Genomic DNA, 16,959 nt, shown 5'->3' with positions numbered 1-16,959 from the left:
AGAAAGTCTACCATAACAGGGAGACAGAGGAGATGGAGCAGAAAAAGAGAAAGGAAGAAGATGAAAGGGAGATGAAAAAAGAAAAGTGACAGGAAAGCAATTTACAGAGATTCTTGGCTATAGTAGTTAGGGAAAGCAGAGAAGAGAGACTCCAATCAAAGAGACAGAAAACCCTTTAAAAAGGACCAGTGTGCTTATTGCAAGGAGAGGGGCCACTGGGCCTGAGAATGCCCTAACAAATGGATGCTGGGGGCCTTGTGAAAGTGCACCCCAATGGCAAAGGTGTTAGCCTTGGAGGAAGACAGCACCTAGGGAGGACAGGGTTGGGACCCCTCCCTGAACCCAGGGTAACTCTGACAGGGAAGGAAAACTCATTCAATTCTTGGTGGACACCAGGCCTCAACACTCGGCCCCCTCCAAGCCGATGGCCCCGTTTCCAAGAAAAAAATTCTTGGGTCCAAGGAGCCACTGGCACCAAAATGTATTCATGGACTACCTGAAGAAAGTGGACCTAGGGATGGGTCAGGTATCCCATTCATTTATGGTCATCCCAGATTGTCCATACCCTCTGTTGGAGCAAGACTTTCTCTCCAAAATGGGGATATACTTCTTGCCCAACAGGCCACAACTAACTGTCCCAAAGGAGAGTTCATACACATTCTGACTATCAGACTAGATAATGAGTATAAATTGTTTGAAACCACCTTTACTCAGAACCAGGACTTGACTTGGTGGTTGGAAACATTCCCATCAGCCTGGGCAGAAGTGGCAGGGATGGGCAAAACAAAATGTCTTCCACCCCTGGTGGTAGAACTCAAGGCACAGGCTACCCCAGTGACTCTCAGACAATAACCTATATCTCAGGAGCATGAGAAGGAATTAAACCACACATCTCTAGGCTCCTCCAGCCTGGGGTGTTGCCTAAGTGCCATTTGGCCTAGAACACACCTCTCTTGCCAATTAAGAAGCTGGGCACTAATGATTATCACCCAGTCCAGGACTCACGAGAGGTAAACTGTTGAGTGGCTGACACCCACCCTACTAGACCTAACCCCTACACTCTGTTGAGTTCTTTGCCACCTTCCAGAATTTGGTACTCTGTCTTAGACTTGAAAAATGCTTTCTTCTGCCTGCCCTTGGCACCCCGAAGTCAAGAATACTTAGCTTTTGAATGGAAAGACCCATAGGATGGGACCCCCATGGTCAGCTGATGTGGATTAGATTCTCCATTGGTTGGGCTCAACCCAACCACCTTGCTGCCTTATCCCAACCTAGAGCCATCACAGCATGAGTGTCAAATATTGGCAGAAACTCATGGGTGGAGAAAAGACCTCTGACTGACCCTTGCTGGGAGCCGAGGCTATTTGGTTTATAGATAGGACCAGTTTTCTTCATGAAGGTCAGAAATGATTGGTTGCTGCCATGGTGGATGTATCATCTGGGCAGAAGCTCTACCCCTTGGCATTCAGAGCAGAAAGTAGAGCTAATTGCCCTCACCAATGCCTTGGAACTTGGGACCTGGCAAGAAAATTAACATCTACATGGATAGCAGGTATGTCTTTGCCATAGCCCACATCCACAGGACTATATACCAAGAGAGAGTACTGCTCACATCAGAGGGAAAAGAAATAAAAAACAAGTAGGAAATCTTGGATCTCTTGGATGACTTGATGAAGCCAACAACTGTATTATTCATTGCCCAGGACAACAGAAGGGAAGAGACTCAATGGTGCGGGGCAATAACCAGCCAGATCAAGTGACTCAAGAACTAGTTAAGGAGGAGCTTATCCCAGTTATGGGTCTGCAAGAGACACCCACTGGGAAATGGGACTGGACTAAGGGATGGCATCACTTAGAATATACAGAAGAAGAAAAGGCCCAAATTTCTAGCCACCCCACCAACTATTACTTAGAGGAGGAAAGACAATGGTGCACTCAAGAGGGGAAAACTATACTCCCCAGAGAACAAGAAAAATGGCCAAATGCATAAATGGACTCATTGAGGGGATAGAAAGCTCATCCAAGCAGCCAAGGGAACTAAGGTATATGAAATGGACCTTAGGTTTTTAGCCAGAGAGACAGTAGAACGGGGTAAGTTATGTCAGCAAGTAAATGCTTATGCAGCAAAAAGCAAACAGGGCAAGAGACCTAGGGGGAACGACCTGGGGTATATTGGGAGGTGGATTTCACAAAAGTTAAGCGAGGAAAGTATGGTTACAAATACCTCCTAGTGTTTGTAGATACTTTCTCTGGATGGGTCCAGTCTTTCCTCATCAAGCAGGAAACAGCTACAGTGTAGCCAAGAAGATATTAGAAGAAATCTCCCTGCTGTTCAGAGTGCCTAAGGTAATTGGATTGGACAGTAGTCCTGCTTTTGTTTCTAAGATAAGTCAAGGATTGGCAGAGATATTGGGGACTAATTGGAAGCTCCATTGTGCATACTGTCCCCAGAGCTCAGGGCAGGTAAAGAGAATGAACGGAACTCTAAAATAGAGACCTTAACTAAATTGACCTTGGAGACTGGTACTGACTGGGTTGTGCTCCTTTCCCTGACCCTGTTTGGAGTCCAGAACACCCCCTACCATTTTAACCTGACCCCTTTTGAGATTCTGTTTGGTACGCCAGCTCCCTTGGTGTCCACTAGACCCTCCCTGGAGGTAACCCAACTCACTGATAGGAACCTCTTCTTGAGGCTCCTAGCCCTTCAGTCATTACAACACAAGATTTGGCCCAAACTATCTGCCTTATAAGCTCCAGGAATGCCAGAGACCCCTCACCATTTCCAGACTGGTGACCGGGTCTACGTTTGGAGGTATTGGACACAGTTGCTGGAACCCTGGCGGAAGTAACCCTTCCTGGTGCTGTTAACCACTCCCACAGTCCTCAAGGTGGATGGTGTTGCAGCCTGGTCCGATTGTACTCATCCCATGTGAAACTCCCCAGGGATACCTGCTGGTTGGTATGGAAGAGGGACTATCCACTCAAACTCAAGACTTCTTGGCCCTGATCATGTCTGTCTGGTGGTACCTCTGGATTTTGATTCCTTCCCCCATCCTATGTGTCCCCCTTGTGTCTGTCCGTCAAACCTGGGCTGTGGATTCTACTGGAACTGGAGATGAGGCTGACTCCCTGACAGAGCCTCCAAACCTCTCAATACCTGGTGGCCCAACCTTACTTTTGGCCTGTACCAGCTAGCAGCAGGACTTGACTTGTGAGACATTTCCACCCAAAACAAGAGTGCTGGCAGAAACAAACTGCCCATATGGGAGAAAGAGGGCTCTGGGCTGGGGGTGGGGTGGGGAGCGTGGCGATAGGATGTGAATTCCCTGCACAAAGGTATCACCTGTGGGAGACCTCCATTGACATTTACCCTCGAGATGTAAGAAAACTGGCAGAAGAAATTCACTGATGCGGGGGTCCAGACCAGTTTTATTGCATTGCCTGGGGATGGGAGACTCCAGGAGACACCTAATGGAACCCTTCCTCTTGTTGGGACTTGATCATGGCAAAAAGAAATAACACGATTCTGAACCTACCAGAGGGGGTATTGGGATACCCCCTGCACAAACACCACTTGTAACCCAATAATAACAGATTCACTCAGAAAGGCAAAGAAGCAATGGGATGGCTAAAGGGAAAAACTTGGAGACTCAGGTTGTACAAACTGGGTTATGACAATGGCCAAGGTGAGAGAAGGGCTAGCCAAATGGAAGAGAGAAAGAGAACAGAGTTAGGGCTCGTTCCAGTCTTGGTTTTACTACTTCTCTTGGTCAGCCACCCTCATATCCACCTTGTTAGGGCTCCTAATTGTTCTCCTACTATTGTTGACCTTTGGACCCTGTGTATTGAACAAGCTTATAGCCTTCATAAAAGAGAATAGGTGTAGTACAGCTGATGGTCCTGCACCAACAATATGAGACCCTGAGGACAGGACCTGAAGAATAAGAGTTAGTCGCCAGAGACCCCAGGGATAGCTCTAAGATTGGAGCTTGTACAAGAAAAAGGGGAATGAAAGACCCTAGGGGTTTATGCTAGCCTTATACCCACCCACCTTAGCCAATAAGTTTGAACTGTAACCTTGCTGTAACCTGTGCACCTAAAAAGTATAAAAACTGCTTGTAATAGTCATTTGGGGTCGCCATCTAGTCACTTGCCTTGAGGGACTGATTGAGGGTCAACCCCGATGCAACACCTGGAAACTAAACTCACGCTTTTGCATTGATCTGCATCTTGGTGTCTCAGGGGACGTCTTGAAGGAAGTACCACCCAGTGACCAAGGGTTGGGGTCTTACAGGACACAAAGCCAAAGGGTAATACAATTAGCTGTTCCATCCTGGCCAATAGGTAACAAAAGCAAAGGAAACAGATTGCAATAAGTAATGTGTTATTACTTCCAGGCCATAAAACTAAAAGACATGCAGATGATGATAAAGAAATTTAATATTTTGTGATGTCTAAGACATATCCACAAGTTCTATACCACATAGCAACTCTCACCCCAGTACAAGGTTAAATATTTGTAATATAAACATATGCATGCATGTGAGAGTGTGTGTGTGTGTGTATGTGTGACAGAGAGAGACACAAACACAGTAAGACAGAGAGAGACAGACAGAGACAGAGAGAGAAAGACAGAGACAGAGAGAGACAGAGACAGAGAAAGAAAGAGAGCGACAGAGAAAGACAGAGAGAGACAGAGAGAGACAGCCAAGTTCTTTTGTGTGGCCACTCAGCCTAGCCTGGAATTTGCTATGTAGCCCATCTTGGTGCCAAGCTTGTCCTGATCCTCCTGTCTCTAACTCTCAAATAGTAGGGTTGTAGGTATGCTTCACCGTGTTTGACTATAAATGGACCAGTACTAAGGTTAACTATTTTCTCTCTTTGTTGGCCCTAAAGAGTTGAACACGGTTTTCATGTCCAAGGTCCTGGTCAATTTTGGAAAAGGACATTTTTGCACTCGTTCAACTAAAACTACAAAGGACAGAGAACGTAGAAGCAACCCTCCCCTTTCCTTTGTTCCTGCCTTGTCTCCCCAAGATGTTTTCATCTTTACTTTATAAGAAAGGGTAACTTTCCAGGCAGCATAATGACTCAACAGGTAAGAATGCCGGATAATCGGTATGGTCCCTGGGAGAAAAGTGAATCGTGTAGTATGTCCTCTGACCGTGCATGCAAGCACACACACACACACACACACACACACACACACACACACACACACATACACACACTTCTCCATACTTCTCCATATTCACTCTCCTTTCAAGGACACCTTCCTTGTTCTGACTCCAATAAATTCTCCTCATGTTCCATTCTGTGTCCCTTAAAAATCGGTTTACACATAAAACTATGAAGCTGAGAAAGGGACTCTGTGCCCTTAGTTACATGACCGCCATAATAGATTGCCTATTATTTTCTAATTATTCCAGACTAAATTGGGCAGGAGATATGAACTGTTTTGGACTCATGTGTTACCTCCCTTCAAACTTCACAAATACTACATGGGGGGTGTGTGTGCTACATAGTTAATAGTATTAATGCTCAATTTATTTAAAATCACAAAACTGTAGTTTTATAACAGCTGGGATAAGAATCCGTGGGATGGAATCTAGTTAGAATTCCCAGTTTGCTCTCCATTAATGTCAGGATTTTAGCATGTCCTTTAGCCCATTTGATCACTGTAACACATAACCATGTGCCTACTCCCTCCTTCTCCTCCCCCACTCCCTCCCTCTCCCTCTTTCTCCCTCTTCTCTCTCCTCAACTCTCTCCTTCTTTCTCTCCACTCTTTCCCTCTCCTTCCCCAGTCACTCCCTCTCCTTCCCCAGTCTCTCCTTCCCCCTCACTCTCTCCCTCTCCTCTCCTACTTTCTCCTTTCCCACTTCCCTGGCACAGCCTTATCCACTGAAACAGTGAGGGTCATGAAGCCAACACCGACAATTGACATAGTTCCAGCAAGGCTGAGCAGATTGCTACAATTGTCCTTCTGTCTCTAATAGTTGGCTTTTGGTCTCTGCTTGTTGCATTTTTGGACTTTCTGCATTATGATTCATTTTTATGTTTTTTTCTGAAAAAATTTGTGTCTGAGTCTTTTTAGGAAAAGTTTAAAATTAACTTTATCTGAGCACTATTTGGAAGTCACCCTTTTGCTCTGGAGATCATTAAGTACAGGTAAGCACGTAGAAGGGACTGTCACTCTAGGAATCTGCTCGGGGTATCTGGCCCTAAGCTGACACAAGGTGTGTAATTTGTGCACGGTAAACAGGGACAATTGACAAACTCTGACTGGCCAGGAGAACAGATTATAAATGAAGGTCTCTTTTTATTACAGGCTTAGAGGTCTCTCAGAATGTAGTTTAAAGATAGAGGGTAATACAGGGTACATACACCCCTGGAGGAATAAAACTCAGTAAGTTAAACAGACTAAACATTTCCTACTTTATAGTAGAGATGATAAAACATATAGTGAAAGGAGTTGGGCATTGGTTTTTGCTATTCATAAAAAGATACATTCCAATATTTTTTGTCTATTAAATCAGGTTGCCATATAATAAATGTGTTTGCATGGGAGGAACATTCTCTAGATTCTTTACATTGGAGTTATAGGGCTAATAATAAGAATAAATTCTGTTCTGTTTGTGTTTTCTAATTGTGACTGAAGTTGCAACCCTAGAAATGTAAATAAAGATTGAACACAACCTAAACAACTTGGATAATCATTAGTCTGTCTTTATTCTGTGAAACTTGTATAAATAAAGAAGGACCTGGTGGCTTCAGAGCCATAGAAGCTGCCTGATTCATTGCTAGACAAACCTGCTCATTTCCCCTAATCATTGCCTGACTCCCTCCCCTTGCTGACTCGTTATCTTCAAGTTCCTGGGTGGGGGAGGACGGGCACACACATCCCTGCCACCTACCCTTCCAAGAGTTCACTTCCTCTCTCAGTGCCACACATTTTTACTAACATCTTTGAAAGGCTTGAGGGCAGTATTGCCTTGAACTTTAAAGTCTCCAGCTCATTTTCCTCCTTCATTGCAGGGACGAAGTGCCCCTCAACAGCTTGATAATGCTCCAGTTGATAGCCACACCTTCAAATGCCCTTGCAGATGAGCCTGTGTCCATCCGGGCAATAGGCCTGCCTCCTTCACAGATAGTGACCATCACAGCGACAGTGAAAGATGAGAAGGAGAATCTGTTTCAATCCAAAGCCTTCTACAAAGCTAATGAGGCTGGTGAGGTGGACCTGGAGCAGGCATCAGCCTTGGGGGGTGACTATGTAGGGGTCCACCCGATGGGCCTCTTTTGTTGTCTGAAACCCAAGAGGGCTTTCCAGAGGCTGATCAAGAAAGATGTGATGAACAGCCCCCTTTGCATCTGCCTGGACCTGTATGACTCTGTTTGCTGGCTAGAAACAGTCAGAATTCCACCCAAGGCCAGCCAGATAGTGCATCGCTGGTTTGCTGGCCCCGGGGTCAAACGGGAGCAGATCCGAGAAGGTCGGGTTCGGGGAGCCCTTTTTCTCCCTCCAGGTGAGAATTATCTTTGTTGATACAGAACTTAGATTCTTAATTTTTTTTCTACTTCTGAGCTCTTTTTTGCTATATGAATTTTTGCTTGATCTTGGGTTTACAGGTATATGAAATATGTGTAGAGATCAGTTACTGATTATATACAGAAAATACTTTTAAAATTGTTCTCCCGTATACCTATAATTGTACCATTTCTTAGAGAAGAAAGCAAATTTGCAAACAGATAAGATGAATGGGCTTGCCTGTTTTTTTCTAAGTGGAATGGAGCCTTGGTTGAATACTTGAGAATGTAGGATATGTGTAGATGACATCTTCACTGTTTTCAGAATTGGTGACATTTTGGCTTCATAATTGTGAAAGCTAAGAAATCTGCTTCACATAAATATGTAGAACCAAATTGTACCAGTATGTTTAGGGCCATTTAAAAAACCTTTGAAAATTCTCCTCTTATCCTAAGTCCAGGTTCACTTGATGAGATTTATTTGCAACCGAAATCATAAGTCAGAGGTCAGCTTTAAAAATCAGACACTCTAACCTAATTACAACATGAAAGTTTACTAATTTGATACATACATGCTAAAGAATGATGGCTAGAACACACCAGAAGCCAGTGTGCTTTCTGTAATTACACCACTACTTGACTATATGAGCAAAGGACTGTCTGTTGTGCTGTAAAGGCACTGTGGTTTCACTGCATACAACTAATAAACTTGATTCTGTGGGGTTACAAAGATTGGAGAATAGTGCTGTACTGGCACCTGTGAAGATAAGTGAGCCCCCCTGTGCATTCAGAGCCAGGGTAAAGTGAAGTCCCATGGGCTCCAGCAGACCTTGGGACCACTACTGTTTTATATTGTATAAATTTTGGCCACTGCACGTTCAAATGATTTCTTATGGTCGGCTTTCTCCTGTATTCACTTACATGAGTCCCCATGCCTTTATGATTCACAATTTAAGGAGCTATGATACACAGTAACAATTTGGATGAAATAAATGTGCACTGTCATGTGGACATGTATGTATGCACGAGTGCATGAGTGTGAATGAACCTGTACCACTGTGTGCCTATATATACTTCATTATGTGGCCTTTGCTTTGACTGTCATACTTAGCTCTCTTTTAATCCCACTTTCTTATTCTTCTGTTTCCTCCCAGGGAAAGGTCCTTTTCCAGGAATTATTGATTTGTTTGGGAGCATTGGAGGTCTAGTTGAATTCCGTGCCAGTCTTCTGGCTTCTCGTGGTTTTGCAGTGCTGGCATTAGCCTATTTTGCCTATGAGGACCTTCCTAAGGAACTGTTGGAGGAGGACTTGGACTATTTTGAGGAAGCTGCCAACTTCCTACTTGCTCACCCCAAGGTACTGAGAACACTTTTCCTTTCATTTTGTGCAATCTTAGGAAGAAAAAGCCCAGATGTCTGGTGTAATCTCAGCCTTTGGCAGAGCCTAGTTTACATTTTACGAATGAAAGAATTGTTCAGTTGGTCGCTCATTACTGCTTACTAGCACACAGAAGACAATAACTACACCGTGCACACACTGTGATTCTTAACAGCAGTGAGAATGGCTAAGATCAAAAACTCAGGTGACAGCAGATGCTGGCGAGGATGCGGAGAAAGAGGAACACTCCTCCATTGTTGGTGGGATTGCAAACTGGTACAACCATTCTGGAAATCAGTCTAGAGGTTCCTCAGAAAATTGGACATTGAACTGCCTGAGGATCCAGCTATACCTCTCTTGGGCATATACCCAAAAGATGCCCCAACATATAAAAAAGACACGTGCTCCACTATGTTCATCGCAGCCTTATTTATAATAGCCAGAACCTGGAAAGAACCCAGATGCCCTTCAACAGAGGAATGGATACAGAAATTGTGGTACATCTACACAATGGAATATTACTCAGCTATCAAAAACAATGGCTTTATGAAATTCGTAGGCAAATGGTTGGAACTGGAAAATATCATCCTGAGTGAGCTAACCCAATCACAGAAAGACATACATGGTATGCACTCACTGATAAGTGGCTATTAGCCCAAATGCTTGAATTACCCTAGATGCCTAGAAGAAATGAAACTCAAGATGGATGATCAAAATGTGAATGCTTCACTCCTTCTCTAAAAAGGGAACAAGAATACCCTTGGCAGGGAAGAGAGAGGCAAAGATTAAAACAGAGACTGAAGGAACACCCATTCAGAGCCTGCCCCACATGTGGCCCATACATATACAGCCACCCAATTAGACAAGATGGATGAAGCAAAGAAGTGCAGGTCGACAGGAGCCGGATGTAGATCGCTCCTGAGAGACACAGCCAGAATACAGCAAATATAGAGGCGAATGCCAGCAGCAAACCACTGAACTGAGAATAGGACCCCCGTTGAAGGAATCAGAAAAAGAACTGGAAGAGCTTGAAGGGGCTCGAGACCCCATATGTACAACAATGCCAAGCAACCAGAGCTTCCAGGGACTAAGCCACTACCCAAAGACTATACATGGACTGACCCTGAACTCTGACCTCATAGGTAGCAATGAATATCCTAGTAAGAGCACCAGTGGAAGGGGAAGCCCTTGGTACTGCTAAGACTGAACCCCCAGTGAACTAAACTGTTGGGGGGAGGGCGGCAATGGGGGGAGGGTTGGGAGGGGAACACCCATAAGGAAGGAGAGGGGGGAGGGGGATGTTTGCCCAGAAACCAAAGAATTATTATTAAGTATTAAATAAATTTAAAAAAGAGTTAAAAAAGGGGTTGGGGATTTAGCTCAGTGGTAGCAAGCACAAGGCCCTGGGTTCGGTCCCCAGCTCCGAAAAAAAGAAAAAATGAAAAGAAAAAAAAAAAAAAGAAAAAAAAAGAGTTAAAAAAAAAAAAAAAAAGAAAAGCCAAGACATGTTACATTTGAAGCTCATGCAATGTATTCCTATGGCCCTTCCAATCAGGTCTATCAGCTACTGATCCTAAATCCTGAACTTGGTATGTTTTCATACATCAATAATGATCTCTACGTGATTCTTTCTCCCAAAGTATGGATCTTTGTGCTAGCGATCAAATTTGTGCTGGTGCCTCCCTAGTGCACGCGATTACAACTGTGCACCACAGGAGTTGAACTTGAGTCCTCATGTTTGCCCGGCAAGCACTGTGCCCTTGAGCTATCTTCCCAGCCCCAAACACCTTTCTCTAGTGAAGCCAAAAATGTGATCCTTTAGAAAGCAAACTTCTTCTGCTCTTGTTTGTTCATTCAATGTTGCTGGGTTTTAATTACATTTTAGAATTTTAGTTGAAATCGTTTATTTATTTTAAGACGCGGTCTCCCTACATGGGCTGGGCTGGAATCCAAATCTCTGGCCTCAGTTTCCCTGGTACTAGGATTATAGAATTGTACCACCACGCCTATCTCTATGACTCTACTTTTCACGTGGTTGTATTTTGATTGTTTAAAGGTGGATGACACAGTTGCTCCCTCAAGATGGTAAGCTCAGAGACGGTATTATTAAATCAGCAGTAGTCTCTAGCTCTCAAAAAATGGAAGGGCCGAGTGCCAGAGTTAGAATGTTTTGCCTGCCTGACCTTTCTTCAGGAGCGCTTCTTCCCAGACGCAGGAAGATGTAAACTGTTTCTCCTTTGCTCTGCATTTCAGATCCAACAGCCAGGAATTGGTGTGATCTCAGTGAGCAAAGGAGCAGAGATTGGGCTGGCCATGGCTTGCTATCTGAAGCAGGTGGCTGCCACCGTCTGCATAAATGGGCCCAGCGTAGTCTTTGATGTTCCACTAAGATACGGGGATCTGGTGGTGACACCCATCCTACTGGCTTCGGAATTGATGCAAGTCCATCCCTCAGGGGCTGTACGCTTCCGTCACTGTTCAGTTCCCCAGAATAAACTCAACTCACAAAAGATACTTCCGGTGGAAAAGGCCCAAGGGAAGATCCTCTTCATTGTAGGAGAGAATGACGAAAGCTTGGCTAGCAAGTTGCATGCACAGAGAGCCATGGACCGGCTCCGGAGCCATGGGAGAAGCAGTGGAAGGATGCTGGCATACCCTGGGGCAGGCCACCTCATAGAGCCGCCTTATTCTCCCTTTTGCTTTGCGTCCTGGCACTCTGTCTTGGGCAAACCCTTGCTTTGGGGAGGAGATCCCATCGCTCATGCAGCAGCTCAGGTGCACTCCTGGGGAGAGATCCAAAAGTTCTTCAGGCAACACCTCCTTCAGTCTGGAGGCAAACTCTAAACAGTGTGACCATGCAGGACAGAGTAAAGGGCAGGGAGTGCGTTAGAGAAGAGGTTGGAATTGGTCTCGGGATTAAAGCATCATCGTTAGGGGCTGCAGGGCAAGGGTGGGGATGGGGGACAGAATTCTCCTGGCTTACTCTCACAATCATCGCAATTCAATTGGAAGGAAACCAGACAAATTCACAGACCCGGACACACGTGCACCTGAGGTGTTTTTGGTGAATTTGTATGTAGTTTGAAATTTTCTAAATAAAATTTAAATTTTAGTTTAATTTAGAAATGCATCAGTATTCACAAGTTGTGATATTTTTGCAAACTGATGAACACTGTGTGTGTGTGTGTGTGTGTGTGTGTGTGTGTGTGTGTCCAGTTAATGATTCATTTGATCTAGGCATGTTCAATCCAAATAAAATCCGTAAAACTCCCCTTTCTAGGAGTACATGCTCTGTTTAAACTACAATGAGTTGTGTTTCTGATGCTAGAAATGAACATTCTCGTCCTCTCTCAAGCATAATGCTTGCAGTAGATTTCCGGTAGATCACTTTTCTTTAAAAGTGGGATGCGTCTCTTTATTCTAGGTGTATATTACTTTTTCTTTGTTAAAAAAATCAGGAGTGTAATTAAATTTAATCAAGTGTGTTTTTATTGAAAGTGAATGAGCTATGTAAGATTTATAGAGTAATGTTTGGCATACAGCTCTCACCAGATCAGGGTTAGCTGTTCCCGTTTTCATACTGATTTCCTCTCTGAGGCTGTTATGCTTTTCTCTTCTGGACTCTCCTGGTCATGTTCATGGTCACTAGGCACTACTTCTGTGTCCTCATTTAATCTGAATAGATGAAATTCCTTCATTGACTAACAAGGGTTCTAATGTTGCTTTTGGAGACAATCTCATCATTTATTTATTTTGCAGACTTTCATTTGTTTCCTAGAGCATGTTCTTTTCATAAATTATTTTTACATAGACTCGGGTTTTTTTTCACCCTCTGTTTTCTCTTTTCTCTCAGTGTGGCCCATCTAACTATTTGGCTGTTTTATCTTTTTGAGTGTCTACTCTTGCTTCACTTATCAATCAAATCTTTTTAAAAAATTGTTAATTTGTTATGTTGTAGTATGCTGTTTTCCTTGGAGAGGAAATGTTCCTCCCCTCCCTCTTTCTACCATTCTCTCACAGTTTTAGTTAGCTTCCCGGGAAGATTGTAGATGGAGCACACTTCCAGTGTCAACATACAAGACAAAGCAGAACTGAGCACCTAGAAGCAGTCTGGAGAGTGTAAGCTCATTCTCCTGACAGTTTCTCCCCTGTGAGGAGCACATGTAGCATTTTCTGGGCTTCCAGGGAAGAACTGGGAAGACATTCAAATCTGAATTGCTTTTCTTTGCCGTGTTTTACTCATTTCCAGGCTCCTGTGAGTCAGGGGAGTTAGATTTTCCCCAGGGAGACATTCCTGATCACTGTCATCCACCATAACCGATGAGTCTTGGGCTCTGCTGAATCTTTCTCCTACCAGCTTTCACATCCTTCAAAGCTGCTTTCCCTTCATGGTTAGAGACACCCTACCTCAATTCATGAAATTTTACCCAAGAAAGTAGCATCTTGTGGCTGGAGATTCAACATTCAAGCCAGCATCCTTTCATTGGAGTCCCAGCTACAGGTTCTTTTCAATACTGAAGTAACACAGTGGTTACTTTTGATTTTCTCACATAGCTTGGTGTTCTAGCTCCTGAAGTTCAGTTCTCTGTCCAAGGAAACAACCTTGGAAACTTCTTAGAAAACTGCAAGCCTCCTTCTTACATGGGCCCTCCTTTTCTTCTCATTGACTCAGTCCCATGAGGGAATGCAGCTGGTCTACTTACTGTGTTCCATGTCCCCTGTTATTAGAACGATTCAGACTGCATAATAATGTCCACTAAGCATGTATGAAGCCACAGATCAAAACCAGCACAACCCAGATCAAGAAGTGGGATCTGAGTAACGTTTTTGTGTTCACTACGGAATTGTCATGAGCATTGGTCGTGACTGTAAGTGGCAGACTAGCATGGTGACTGTTGGGCTGGCTCAGATCTTTGGCCCAAAATGGAGTCACCCAAATCACTAAGATGAAGCACTTAGTGACTTCGGGAAATGGAATTTGATTGTTCTACATTTTCCAGAAGTCTGCTGGCTCCTAGACTCAGCAGGACTTCTGGACCACAGCTTCCTGCAATCTAACTGCCAGAGTGACCTATAACCCCATCAACCGCTGTTTACTGTAGTCCCCTTTTCTAAAGTTCAGTTTTCTTTCTTAACACTCTCCCACCACATTCCCTCCAACTAAAATCACCCCATAAAAACCCATACTCTCTATTGTCACGCCTCCTTTCCTTTCTCTTGGAGACAGACTGTCAGTCAGTCCTCTGAATTAAGCTCTGACTTTTGACTTTCATGGTGTGGTTTTCTCAGTAAGCCACACAGTGTCCAGATCACTGTAAGTGTTGGAAGCGATGCCCTTGAAACCCTCCATTATTGATGTTAATATTATGGTTAGAGTTAAGTATGATTGGTTTTATGGAAAATCCCCAGCCAGCTGCAGAAGACTAATCTGGTGGTCAGGATGAATAATGATATGATAAACTTCTGACCTTGCTGAGAAATACATGTGATGTCAAAATACCCAATGTGATGACCTGTAACCTTTCTGAAAAACCAACATCCTGCTGACTAATAATATGACAAACCTGTAACCCTCTGAAAAACTAACATCCTGTTGACATCAGCTGACCACATGAATACTGTGTCCTAGGCCTGCATAAATGTTTCCTACTTGCCCCTTCTCTCTGTTACCCCTGTTATGGTATAAATTCAGCCTTGGAAAAAAAATAAAATTGTCACTTTGATCAGACTCTTGTCTTGGCGTCCTTCTTCACCACTCTTGTCCCCCATTCTCTTCCAGGTACCCTCACCACCCTCGTTGATAAATGGCACCCAACTTGGGGCTGTTTGGAGATCTCCTGGAGGAGAATGTCATCCCCCCTGAATATACAGGCCTGTCTTCCTTCTTCCTCGGAGCCTTTGCTCCCTCCTCGGAGCCTTTGCTCCCCCACTTCTGGCTACCATGGACTGTCAGAACTTGGTTCAAATGCTTGGTGTGTTTCTCCCTGGAAAGATACAGATCTCAGTGGTGAGTGATGGGAGAAGCATTCTCCAGTCAGCTTTTGTGACAGGACTCAGGGAATCACTCAGGATGCGAGGGATAGGGTTAAGGAAAAAGATTTAAAGAAATTCTTAGACTTTGTAGGAAATATTTTTCCATGATTCCACCAGGAGGGAACAGTTGATACAAAAAGATAGTGCAGAGTTAGTGATTGTTTTATAGGCCAGCTAACCCTGTTGCTGAAGTCTGCACTCTGTAATGAATAAAAGTTGTGTGTTTCTTAGGTTTGAGGTTGCCTCTCCCTGTGTGGATGAGCAACCCCACGTACATGAATTAAAAAACCTTATACCGGCATGCTATTGTAGCGGTCATTTTGTCAACCTGTGCTCTGTAGGTAGCGCTCCTGAGGTAGGGCACTATGGGGTCTTACAACATTTTGGTGCATCGGCCGGGAACTGCACTCCCCCCCAGACCACAATTGATAAGGAGATCAGAGGTAAACTCAAGCAAATCTGTGTTTTGTGTTCTATGTTACTTTCCTCTTTGTTTCTGTGTCATGTTGTCTCATCTTTGTTTCATGTTGTCTTGTGTTGTCCATGTCTGCTGTCTGAGGGTTTGAGTCGCTTCAGAGGGGGGTTCAAGTTCTCCCTGAAGAGGGGTTAGAGTCCCTTCAGTGATTGCTGTGGATCCCGTGAAGGACTTAAGTCTGTGACAGGCAGACGTGTTAGTTGTCACAGGCCATAGGCCCTAAAGGATTCTCTAGGAGAAAAAAGGAATCTAGAGGACACTCTAGAATCCTGTTGGGAGGTGGGATCAGACGGTCCGCCTCATCCTGGAAGCAGCCAAGGTTAAGCTGCAGTTTGGGCCAGGTACTGAAAGGTATCAGGCATCTGTATAGGACGCCTTGTCTTGGTCTTGTTGTCTTGGTCTTGTTGTCTTGTTTGTTTTCTGTGGTATTGTTGAGTGTCTTTTTGTCTTTTGTTTCATTGTTGGACTTGGACTGACGACTGTGTTTGAAATCATGGAACTGTTTGTTTTGTTTGTCAAAGAGTTTTACTTGGTCTTCTTGGTCCTTAACTTAGGAATGATTTGCTTGAGAGAAATTGTTTTCTGCCAGGGAGTTTTGTCTTTCTCTCTTGAGCCTCCCCAAGGAGAGATGCCCCTCCCTTTGCTTCCCTTGTCCAGTCTAGCTGCTGTTAACAGTTAATCACACATGTGTATGAAGGACTTCAGGTTAGTGAGTGATCCTGTCTGAAGCAGGCATTAACAAGAATCTGAAAGCTTTGCCTTGGATCCTGAAGAAGGGATCTCCCTGTTGCTTAGACATTCACAGCTTCTAAAGAAGAGACACCACAGAGTAGGGAAGTGTGGGGCTGAGGGTGGCAAGCATACAGGCCCACTAGAAAGCAACCTGCAGACTGTGCGTGGGCAGCAGCACAACTCAGGCCAAGTCGGCATAAGAGGAGTTTCAAGGTGATAAGGCCAGCCAGGGCTGATGCTTTGACAGCAAAAAGATAGTAGGCAATTAGTGATTATTTTAAAGACTATTATGAGACTTTTGGCCCTGAAAAAATTTGCAGTCACTGCCTTCAATGGCCAGACCTTCAAAACTTACTCACAGAAGGAGAGCGTTCATTAAGAGAAGTTCTTTGAGGGAGCCTGCCTTATCTGCTGGCCCTATTTCAAGAGAGGAGTTGATCTCCAGCATTAAGTCACCTTCCCCCATTAGTCATCATTGACATAGAGAGTTCCTCTGATCCTATCCCTGCAACAGTCAGTTCCTGTCCCTGTGGCCAAAATGCCCCAGGTTGGGGGGCAGGGGAGCCCCTAAAGTAGTTTCAGAAAGAGTCTACAGCAGACTGTGAGTAACTTTGTTTTGACAGACAGAATTCGGAACAGGCTTTAATTATGTTTACCCTGTTATGATGATAACAGGAGGAAGTCTTTGCACAGGCTCTTCAGCCTACTCCAACTGGAGGCTGTGGCCAAGGTCAGAATCAATGTTTTCTTTTCCATGGCCCTCTAACCCAGTGAGACAGCTTGGCAAAGGGCTACTACAGCAGTCCTAGAA

General features: G+C 44.3%; 1 protein-coding gene across 1 annotated transcript; it reads left to right on the top strand.

Annotated features, from left to right (window-relative positions):
- The first annotated feature begins 6,796 nt into the window (after window positions 1-6,796).
- Window positions 6,797-14,634, top strand: Acnat1 (acyl-coenzyme A amino acid N-acyltransferase 1). Its single transcript, XM_008763718.4, has 3 exons — window positions 6,797-7,529; window positions 8,685-8,887; window positions 11,162-14,634. The coding sequence occupies exons 1-3, from the start codon at window positions 7,067-7,069 to the stop codon at window positions 11,750-11,752; spliced, it is 1,257 nt and encodes a 418-aa protein (XP_008761940.1). The 5' UTR covers window positions 6,797-7,066; the 3' UTR covers window positions 11,753-14,634.
- Window positions 14,635-16,959: the final 2,325 nt, after the last annotated feature.

The sequence above is a fragment of the Rattus norvegicus genome, chromosome 5, assembly GCF_036323735.1.
Source record: "Rattus norvegicus strain BN/NHsdMcwi chromosome 5, GRCr8, whole genome shotgun sequence".
Taxonomy (NCBI): Eukaryota; Metazoa; Chordata; class Mammalia; order Rodentia; family Muridae; genus Rattus; species Rattus norvegicus.
This window is presented reverse-complemented; position numbering and strand designations above follow the sequence as displayed.

What these genes read in the sequence shown, in the direction of transcription:
- Acnat1 (XM_008763718.4), top strand. Translation starts at nt 7,067, where the DNA reads ATGCTCCAGTTGATAGCCACACCTTCAAATGCCCTTGCAGATGAGCCT. An exon ending in AGCCCTTTTTCTCCCTCCAG is followed by an intron (nt 7,530 to 8,684) that starts GTGAGAATTATC and finishes GTTTCCTCCCAG; the next exon opens with GGAAAGGTCCTTTTCCAGGA. An exon ending in TCCTACTTGCTCACCCCAAG is followed by an intron (nt 8,888 to 11,161) that starts GTACTGAGAACA and finishes TCTGCATTTCAG; the next exon opens with ATCCAACAGCCAGGAATTGG.